This window comes from Haliaeetus albicilla, chromosome W (genome assembly GCF_947461875.1).
Source record: "Haliaeetus albicilla chromosome W, bHalAlb1.1, whole genome shotgun sequence".
Lineage (NCBI taxonomy): Eukaryota > Metazoa > Chordata > Aves > Accipitriformes > Accipitridae > Haliaeetus > Haliaeetus albicilla.
The window spans coordinates 11,151,425-11,162,413 of NC_091515.1; the positions used below are offsets into that span (position 1 = coordinate 11,151,425).

At 44.5% G+C, this 10,989-nt stretch overlaps 1 protein-coding gene across 5 annotated transcripts in view; it reads right to left on the reverse strand.

Moving 5' to 3' along the window:
• LOC138683276 (ceramide transfer protein-like) overlaps window positions 1-4,241 on the reverse strand; it is a 138,076-nt gene extending 133,835 nt beyond the window's left edge. Inside the window, exons 1-2 of one of the 5 annotated variants that reach the window (XM_069774856.1) lie at window positions 3,872-4,241; window positions 3,594-3,743 (exon numbers count right to left, since the gene is read on the reverse strand). In XM_069774856.1, coding sequence (XP_069630957.1) covers window positions 3,594-3,689 — 96 coding nt within the window. In that variant the 5' untranslated portion in view covers window positions 3,690-3,743; window positions 3,872-4,241. Of the gene's footprint in view, window positions 1-3,593 lie in introns of all 5 variants that reach the window. The other 4 variants (XM_069774859.1, XM_069774855.1, XM_069774857.1 and 1 more) reach the window with 4 other exon arrangements.
• Window positions 4,242-10,989: the final 6,748 nt, after the last annotated feature.

Consider the following 10,989-nt stretch of genomic DNA (forward strand, 5'->3'; position numbering starts at 1 on the left):
TTAATTTCTACAAAAATGATTTTATTAAAGTACCTAGTTCTCTTCATATAAATAGAAACATGCCATTATCCCACCAGTACAGTATATAACTACGATAGTACCTAGAGCAATCAGTTCTTTATCAATTTAATATTGCCCATAGATATTGCTTTAGGTTTTAATTCCTAACCACTTTCTCATTAAGATGATACTCACTTATAAGCAGACATCCAATCATCCTTTTGTTATTCAGATTTTTTTTTTCTAGGGACTCCACATCCATACATGGAATAAAAGTGATATTCCAGGAACAAGTCCTGGATTCATCCTACAAAGATCTAGTTAGAAGTGACTAAAAGTTCTGATTATTAATCTTATTATTTGAATCATCATCTCAACGATACTGAGCTGTATTTTGTAGAATCATATGACACTGATCAGAATTGTTCTATAACTCTGGCTACACACTGGTGCTTGGTCTTCAATCACAGTGCAAAAATTATAAGTTACTTTAAAATGGAAACAAAATTACTGAAAATTTTATCATGCAAGCACTTCTTTGATCATGACAACTGTTCTTTGACAAAAAGCTCCAAGAAATAAGTTTAAAATGTCTCTTTTTGCATTTAATTCCAACCATTATTCACCATTTTTATAACATATAAATAGGGGGAAGAAAGTGGACTAACAGGCTCATTTCTACATTATACTACACATTAGTTAATACATGTCCCATAACAGCATGTTAACTATAATAACAAGAGGAGGTCTACAGAAAGCAAATTCTATAGCTGAGAAATTCCTAACAATTTTCAAGCGTAGGTAAGACCTAGATTTGCTCCCCAAAGATAAAGCCCTTAATACATCAATGAATTGCTAAGTTTCAGCTGTGCTTAGTACATAAACTGGTAGCACAAGCTGCCATGGAGGTATATTATTTCCTGCCTTCCTCCTTTTCCCGTCTCTCATATTCCCAACTCCTCCCAGATGCAAAAGGCAGAGTCCAAAGTATCTCGGAGCAAGGGACAGGGAGGAAAGCACCTTTCCTTCTTTGACACAGTTAAGTGAGGTAAATATAGCAGTCAATCTTGCATTTGCTGTTATAATCAAAGCATGCCATGAATTAAAAGACTCCTTTAAAGTATATGGGGTAGAAACAAGGTTTTGGCAAAGAATAGACCACTGGTTCAAGCATCTAGATTCTTGTGTGTCATGGTTTAACCCCAGCCAGCAACTAAGCACCATGCAGCTGCTCACTCACTCACCCCACACCCAGTGGGATGGGAGAGAAAATCGGGAAAAAGAAGTAAAACTCCTGGGTTGAGATAAGAATGGTTTAATAGAACAGAAAAGAAGAAACTAATAATGATAACACTAATAAAGTGACAGCAGTAATGATAAAAGGATTGGAACGTACAAATGATGCACAATACAATTGCTCACCACCCACCGATCAATGCCCAGGTAGTCCCTGAGCCCCGATCCCCCATCCCCACTCCCCCCAGTTTCTATACTAGATGTGATGCCACATGGTATGGAATACCCTGTTGGCCACTTTGGGTCAGCTACCCTGGCTGTGTCCCCTCCCAACTTCTTGTGCCCCTCCAGCCTTCTTGCTGGCTGGGCATGAGAAGCTGAAAAATCCTTGACTTGAGACTAAACATTCCTCAGCAACAACTGAAAACATCAGTGTTATCAACATTCTTGGCATACTGAACTCAAAACATAGCACTGTACCAGCTACTAGGAAGACAATTAACTCTATCCCAGCTGAAACCAGGACATTGTGCTTCAAGACAGACACTTCCACATCGAAGTTCTTTCTTTGTATCCACCTTAAAATGATAAGCAGGAAGTACGATGGGAAAAAAAACTGGAGTTCTGAAACATTTAAAGAGACCAGCAGGACACACTTCTAATAAGATTCCTTTACCAAATTCTCTGCTTCCTTCAAAGCATCTCTCTTTACCAAAGGGCAGAACAACTGAAACACTACTAAGCACACAGAAAACTGCAGCCTACTTAAAAATATAGTTATACACAATAAGTTATTAAAAATAAATATTTCTTTATTAGAAATGGTATGCTACCATTTCAATTAGTTTGTCTCAAGTATTGCTGAGGCATCAACTAGCAAAAGGTAAACTTATCCCTCAAGCATATTCACTGCAACAGGTTTCACCAAACTTGACTATTTGGATTACATCACATGCTTTCACAGAAAAGGCAGCATCAGCTACACTCAGCACAATCATCCAGAAAAGTTTGCACGTACCTAAGCTACAGAATATCAGAAGCAGCCATTGCTTCACCTGCTACACCAGTAAAAAACAGCACTGGGACTTATTAGATAAGATCTTACAGATGAGAGCCAAGGCCCTTTTCTCCTAACTGTTCCTCCCATCTCTGGGCTTAGAAACATTTTCAAGACTAGAAGGAGTTCACAGAGTCCCTCACAAAAAGCAGAGTACTGGCCCCGTTATAGCTGTTTTCTCAGCATCCAAGGCCTGTTTACGATCTCAGTATTCCATGACCTGTACCTTCTACGCTAGCCCATGCTTGGCCTTATTGTGTAGGAAAGAAATTCAAAACATAGTGCTTTAATTCAAAAGATATTTCAACATTACTCTGAATGTACTTTCTGTTAAAAAAAAAATTGCTTTCAAACTTAGTAATTCAACATTCAACTTTAAAGCACTCCTAAAGTTTCCCAGTATCGTCCAACACATACTTGCAAGTCATCTTATTTTCAGTGATAAAAGAGCAAAAAGCGATGTTTATTTTTAAAAGGGGAAAACAAGCTTTAGTGCCATTTTCCCTCCACTTCTCCCCACCTCCCGTATCTCTTGCTGCAGGGGTTATTTTATTGCCCTGTTTTGATACTTGGACTAAAGGTTGTGCCGCTCCTGTGCTGGGGCCTGCTCCTGGGAAGCGACCACGGGTTGCGCCTGCCTTCAGGTGCCCAGTCCGCACCCGGGCCCGCCGCCAGCTTCGGCCACGAGCCTGAGGAGTGGGGGAGACACCCTCCCCGCGCGGACCCGGCCGCCCCCTCGCAGGCCTCGCTCTCCGAAAGCTCACACCAGACAGCCAGCGGGCTCGGTATGGGAGTAGGGGGCGGCAGGGACTCCCGGGCCGGGCGCCGACGCCTGCCCCAGCCGCCCGGCCGGGGCTGAAGCCGCACCCGCGGCTCTTCCCCGAGAAAGTGTTTCCTCACGCTGCCTCTCAGGGGCAGGCGGGCGCTGCGCAGATGCGGGGGTAAGTACACGAGCCCGCCCCCCCCCCCAGCCCAACGAAGATGTGCTAGTGCCCCCGGCTGAGGGAGGGGACGCGGGCAGTTCGCGCCAGATCGGCTGCCTAGCAGGCTCCCCGCTATCAGGTGGTGGCTGCTTCACCTGTGCCGGCGCCTCCCGCGGCCCCACCAGGCCCCTCTGCCGGCACCAGGGAAGGCGGGAGCCTCGGCCTGATCGTCTGGAGCGGGGGGGAGGAGACAGGCGGACGGGGCTGACGGCCCTCGGCCAGCTGCAGGAGGGAGGGGGGGAGCCGTAGTGCGGCGCGGAGAGGGGAAGCGAGAGACCGCCAGGCATAGGCTGTGGGAAGGAGGAAAGGCAGCTTACCTTGCTGAGCACCCCACAGAGCTCAACAGGCAGCCCGAGCTCGGTCTCGGGGTCCTCCTCGGAGCCGGAGGAATTCCAACTCTGATTGTCCGACATAGCCGAGTAGGGAAGAGCCGAGCGACCCCCGCCTACAGCAGCCTTAGTCTCCTGCTGAAGGGACGGAAGCAGTGGGGTCTACCTGAACAGCACTACTTCGCACCCGCAGTACCACCAGCGCCGGCCTCCCCTGCCAGCGACCGGCCGGCGCCGAGGCACGCAAGCTTGGGCTTTCCCCTCACCGTAGCTCCACGGCCCCTACCCGCGACAAGAGCCACAATATAGAAGTAGCGAGGAGAGGAGGAACGAATATGCGTCTGCCTACCGCACACCCCACTTAAAGCGCGGCAGCCACCACCATCTTACGTAAGGCGGGTGCTCTGTGCCCCTATTTATCAGCTCCGTCCTTCACCTTCCCTCCCAGTCCCACTAGCCGGGCCACGCGGCGCCTGCTGGGAGTTGTAGTCTTCTTCCATGCAGTAGTAAGTCTGGCCACAATTGATTCTCGGAAACGTAGTCCGCTGCAGCGGCTGTCTCCCTCTTGTCGGCAGGTAGCCGCCATCTTGGTTTCGTCGTTTCTGCCGTGTTAGCGGTGGGTTTCGTCTGCGTAACCCGATGAAGTGGGGAGCTTCGTTCCCTCCACCACTGGGCGAGGACAGCGGTGCTGCTTAGAGCAGTATTTGTTGGGGGTTTTTTTATTTGTTTTGATTGTTTGTTTGGGATTTTTTGTGGGTTGTTTTTTTTTGGGGGGGGGTGAGGGAGGACTCTTTCTTTAGTAAGGTGAAGCGTTTCTTCGGCCCTGCTCGCTTTCTAGTGTGAGAGAAGTGGTATCGCCTTCCTTACCCGAAGCCGACAGGACTTAGGGGAGTGAGCGGCAAACCTTTCTTTTAACAAAAATAGTGGCCACGGAGACCGCAGGAAGGAGTAGGAGCTGCTGCCAGCTCCTGGGTGAGGCATGCGCCCCCCGCAGGTAATGTGTCTGCCGTCTCCGCAGGGCTGGCGGGCACTTGCGGTGCTCCCTAAGTCCCCGGGGCGAAGAAGCTGTTGAGGCCTTCGCCCTGCGGGTAGCGGTGATTGCGGGTAAGGTGCGGCGTGCCAAGTAGCCGCGCTGTGCGGCTGTGGGTGGGCTCAGCAGCCCGCTCCTTCCCGGCTGCTGGGGCGCCTCTGCGTCGCCCTCTTTCGTTTTGCTTTACCGGCTCAGCCCGGAGGCGTGTTATGAGCAGAGCGGAAAGTGGCGGTCAGCGGTCTGACTCAGTGAGGTAGCGGTGTCCTTTTATTTGCCTAATATTTTCACAGTTTAGGCAACAAAACGATAAATATTTTTTTTCTTCTAAACTCTGAGATATGTATCCTTGCCGATATTTATGGGTGGAGAAATATTGCAGAAAGGGTTAAAGAGGTAGTTGAATGTATCACTTCACAACTTATGAACAGATGTAGTGGGACTGGCCCATCTTTCTCGTGATTTCTTGAAAAAAAAAAAAAGTGTGTTGAATACTGTTAGTTGAGGAAACTTTGGTTTTGGAACACACACGTCTGGTTATATTGTAAGAGCAATGTTGTAAAATTGTATTTTCTCCGACTTCCTCCTTGTGACAAATAATGTGTAATTTTTCCATGTTATGCTGCTTGAAAGTTTCCACTGAGGGATTATTTTTTTTTTTAAAGAGCTCTTAGTGTTGTCCCAAAACTTGTGGGATTGTCCACCCAGTGTGCAAGCCAATAACACACGGAGTTGAGGTATTAGCTGTTTATTGCCAGTTCTGCACAGAAAGGGGTGCTAGGGGGTATCCCTGCAAAGCTAGCACACCCAGCACTAAAACAGTCATTCATTTATACATTGTAAATTAGCACAATTACTATACTCATTGTTTATCAACCTTTTACTGGTGCCCATAATTCCATACTTTAAAGCTGATTGGTATATAGTGCCTTGTCTTCATTTAAAGGTGCAGTGTCTTTTAATTTTACTGTGCAAGCTCAGTGGGTGAGGGTCTTCAGGTGGAGGTAGGTATCCTAACTTCTAGAGGTGTGGTCTTCATATTATAATTAGTTAAGTTCACCTAAAGGGCACATTTTCATGCAGTATAGCCAAGCTTCTTGGGCAACCAGCCCACTAAAGTTTCTGGTTCCTAGTTTTAGGTCAATTTGTTCCTTCTATTCCATTACCTTGTCAAGAGTTACTTACCCAAGTGATTTACATTGATTACTTATCTTTTGTTCCCTAAGTTTATAAAAAATTACAGCCATAAAGATTTCAATATCATTAGCATTGACATAACTACTTATATGTGTTCTCCATTTATGTGGCAGCTAAAAGTTAAATAATATTAGTATCAGCTCAAAGTCTCTGATATAAAGATATTTAGAATTAATGCAGTATTGAGAGTGAGTGGTAAAGCAGCATCATTGTCTTAAACAATTAGAAATAAAGGAGAGTTACAGACATCTTAATACTTGTGTAATCACTAGAATGCACAGAAATGTTTTTATAGAAGTCTATTGTGGGCACTATTTTTGATAGTTTGCTAACAAAAAGTTGTTGAGAAACTATGTTCTTTGATTCACCAGCTGTTTGGAAAGAAACCAAGATATTTTTTCTTAGTGTCTGTTGCAACATACTGCATCTGTTAAGCAAGCAGAGAGGCTGAGTTTTGTATATATTGATATGTATAAGAAAAATTTATAGTTCTTTTCTGCAGTATGTTGATGAGGTTAAGTGGTATCACCTGTAAAGGCAGTTGTGTTTTCCCCTTTAAACTCTGAATAAACTTCTTTCTCTATCCTGAATGAGAGCAGGAGATGAAGAGACATGTCTGAACCAAGCCTTTTGGCAATGGCAGTGATGCATACTTACATAGCCATGCACTCTCATACTTTTGGTCTAGGACTGTCCACTTAGTTCTAGAAGTAGCTTTTTTTTTTCTCTTTAGAATATAGATTAACTCAAACAGGTGTTAAAAACTAAAAATGCCAAGGATAGATATTCTTTCAGGTTGTTTAGCAGATTCATCCTTGCTAGAGAGAGTATTTGTTTAATGATTAATTCTAGCTAATATTTTGTAACCAGAAATTTAAATGAATAAATACTGGATGCTAAAAGGTTTACCTCTTCAACTTTTCACATAATGCTTCGTCTGTTCTGATACATTTTTTACATCTGCTACATCCTCCTAATATGTCTTATTTTTTTCCCTAATGGCACCAGCTTATGTTCTTCCAATGAGCGTATCAAGATTGTGAATACCTAAGTGTTCTCTTCTTTCTAATGTTCTGACCATCTTTTTCATGTATAACTTGCTGTCTATTACTCTTAATGAGATCAGGCCATGTAGACATTAGCAAGAATGTGGTGCAGTGGAAATAGATTTGTAAATGAAAGATTTTGTGCTGAGGACCTAAAGTTTATTCTGTATATGCTTTAAGAGGTGTTTCTTTAGACTAGCACTAGTCTGGTCATGTGGAGGGAACCTCTGTTAGCAGTTGGAATGTGTCAGGTGTGCTCTGGAAGCACAGTCTTCCAGTATAATTTAGTTTGAAAGGGATCTGTTTTGCCTGCTCCAAGACCAATCTGGGATGCAAACCAAAGCCATGGGAAATAGAGGTGATCAAACTGATATGCTGATGTAGACCGCTCACTCCTCTCTACCTCCTTCTGTCACCTCCCAATTTCTTAGGACGATGACTCAGGTTTGTTGATTCCCAGGTCAGGATTAAGGTGAAATGACACCAGGGATCCTTTAACTCACAAAACTCAACTTTTATTCACTCACAACAAGAATTGGCATGAAACTACATCAGTAAACTGTGTAAAATGTGCTAACTATACATCACCAAACATACTACAGGCCTTGCTTATTTGGGGATCAGTTCAGGGAAGACAATAAGGAGATCCCTCCCATTGAGTCACAAGGTTCAGAGTGGACCCCCTTGCTTTCTAGACTCCCTCTCAGAGAGGAGCCTAGGGGTGGCTAGATCCACTCCTAGTCCCGGACTTGGTCAATGGTTTATGTCTAAAGGGATGAGGTGTAGGGTTTAGTGGGGGGGGGGGGGGGGGGGGGAAGAGAGATGAGAGAGACAGAAAGAGAAAAGAGGAAGATTTCACTGGTCCTGGGTCCAGTCAGCCTAGGGGTCCAGGTCTGGTGGGTACGCACACGCGGGGCTTCAGTTTGTGTCCTTTTATCATCTCCTTGCCCCTCCTTCAGGCAGGCACTTGAACTCATTAGGCTAATTAGGTTTCATGCAGGGTTTGTGCTTCCAGAACCTTTGAGAAATGGGTCAGTGGGCTTGGGGGTCCTTTGGGGAGTAACTTCTCCCTCCCTGCAAGTACAACCATTCTTTGACCAGTGTATCAGAACACAGAACTGCATACCCTCCAGCAGGCCATCCACACCAACTTCTCCCCTGCAGTTCATTGCTATGCAGGGTTTGTTGTTATGCAGAGTGTGCCATCAAGCAGAACTTGCCCCACCACAATGTTTGAGACATTAACTCCTTCAGTCTCTGACACCACCCTGTGGCTCAAACACTTGACTGGACTGAGTTGTAGAGGTCTTCTTCCACAGTAGTAATCTTCACGTGTCAGACAGAAGGAGAGAAAGAGAAGAAGTAGAGGAAAGCAAGCAGGGTAGTCATACATTGCATAATTGCAAGGCCAAGCATTAAGAACAAAAAATCCACATAACGTGAGTCCAATGCTAACAAGCCATTTTCCCCACCCCCTGAGTCCCAAGGATGTTAGGAGAGAGGTCGGCAATGATCCTCCATTAAATGGTCTCTTGGTTACATAGCTTGGAAAAGTTCTCAAGTCTTGTCTGTAACTTCTCTCATCTTCTTTCGTGCCTCTTCTAAGGAGGTAGTTGCGTTCTGTATGGCAAGACAACATTCTCCATCTGTTAGATTCAGCATCCCATGTACCCCATGTTCTTTTAACAACAACATCACAAGATCCAAGGTTTCCTCCTCGGGGAAGAAGATAAATCTTTGAATAGTCAGAGGGAGGTTTTTAGAGCAGTGAAAGGTCCTCTGGAAGCATCATTCCAGGAACAATTTGGTTTACCAGCTTTTTCACAAGATTGGTGATGTTTAGATTAATGAGGCCGAATCAAATTCCTTTGTACAAACACCTTGATCGTTGTTATTCCAGAGGTGCATAAAACCTTGAATCAAATTCCAAGCTAAATCTGGAGAATCTTTTCCCTGTCCTCCAGTGGAAAGGATCAGGATGAGGGAGAAGGTTCCCCAAAACACTTTTCCCTATAATAACAGACAGAAATTACAAATAACAATAAACTGATAGCACAAAAACCAATTAATATAGTCAGGACTCACATGGGTCCCTTGCTGTCTTTCTCTATTTCTCTTTGGTTCTACAAAGTGCAAATATAATGCATACATAGATTAAAATGAGGGTATTATCCATATCATGTGGATTCGGTGTTCTTTTCCATATGCATCGGTTGCTGTCCATGCATACAAGTTTAAAGGGGTTTTCAATGTCATAGGTACTTCCCCTACAGTAGGTAAATCTACCAGAACAGGTTATCTGGGATAGTGGAACGGGTGTATTGCATCTTTCTTATCTCCCCTTCCTGGAAGTAGGGAGGGGGGCTTTGGGCAAAACGCAGTCAGTCTAGGACATCCATTCACCCCCCAGCGGCTATTTAATTTTGTGACTGCATCTGGCACTCGTTGCGGCCATCCTGATTTGTGGGGTTTTAGCGTTTGTTTTAGAAGTCCATTAGTATGCTCCTGACGTGCGGAAAACAGACTCCACAATCAGTGAGATTGTAAAGTAGGTATGTTCATTCAGCGCTGGGCAGCACGGGGGGTAGTCCCACCAAAGTCGTGCGCGCCTGATTTGGCAGTTCGCTTTAAATTTATACAGTCAAGTGTTACATATACATAGAGTTTTGCAATATGCCTATACATAGGCATTACCTATCCCGCTTCATATTAAAATTAGCTCCAGGAAGTCATTTCCATAGTCTCCTCTCAACTGCGCTTGCGCAGTGCCTCCTTATGGTGGTCGTCTGGTGGTCGTGAAGATGAAGGCTGTATGTCTTCTTCACGGTGAACTCTTAACCTTCTGTCCCTGTGCAGACTCAGTCGCTCCTTGGCATTTATCCAAATCACAAGGCCGGTCTTTGCTGGTTCTTGGGGTGGACTGCTGCTTCTTATCAGGGACTATCTCCTGTCCCAGCCAGCCTCAACAATGCAAGCGTTAAACATCACTTCTCATCCCCTTGGGCCATGTCTACCTCTATTGAAATTTCTTTAACTTCATTATAAACTAGATAATTATTCAACAATTCCTATCTACATCCATATATCTACTAAGGTTCCTTTGGTCCCCCGTCTCACTCCACTATCCCATTTTCTTGAGGGTGTGGAAAACCCACTGTATTTCTTCATTGTGTACCTACTCTTGGACCAACCTGGCAGTAAAGTAGTTCCTGTTATCTGATTGGATTGATTGCTATTGTATGATTCTTTCAGCTTCCTGCAAAGCTAGGCTAACTACAAAGAGGCCTTTTTCCCAAACTGAATAATGTTTTCCTGTATCTTTGAAACTGTACAAATAGAATCCGATAGGCCGAGTTGGGCCTTTTGGTCCGCATTGCCACATATGTATGGACAGTCTGTAAATTGCAAAACCCCACTCGATATGGAGTGGATCTGTTGGGTGTATTGGCCTGTTATGGGTTTGTGTGGAGCGTTTTTTTTTTTTTTGGTAGCGGGGGAGGGGGCCACAGGGGTGGCTCCTGTGACAAGCTGCTAGAAGCTCCCCTGGCTCCAAGTTGGGCCTGCCTAATACTGAAAAGCTGGTTGAAGAAACTCTCTAAGACTCGTTTTGGAGTTTTAGAAAGCAGGCATTCTTTATTGCAGCACTGGATGCACGGGGGATAATTCCACCTAGCGTGCATGCCACAGCTTTAGCACTAAGAGGTTATATAGAATAACTAATTGCATATTAATCAGATTAGCATACATATACATAAAAATGATTGCAACTGATTATCTTAGTACTGCCTACATCCGATCATGCACAGTGAGGGATCCATTTGAGTCGAAGGGCTGCTTTTGCGACCACCGACCCATTTGAAGTTCTTGTTGGCTGTCCTTGAAGTCTTTGTTCTTGTCCTTGTTCTTTGATCTTGAAGCTTAATGCAGTTTCAATCACATGTGGTCAGTTTCAACATTGTTCTCATCTAGAGTACAGGAACATCTAGTCATAAGAGCCAAGAACTGCAAAACTTATGAATAATTACTAGTTAATTGCTTGGCTATACTTTGGTCTATTGTTTCAATCATAGTGTTAGTATAAGATTTCTAATAATTATTTACCAAATCTCACTTT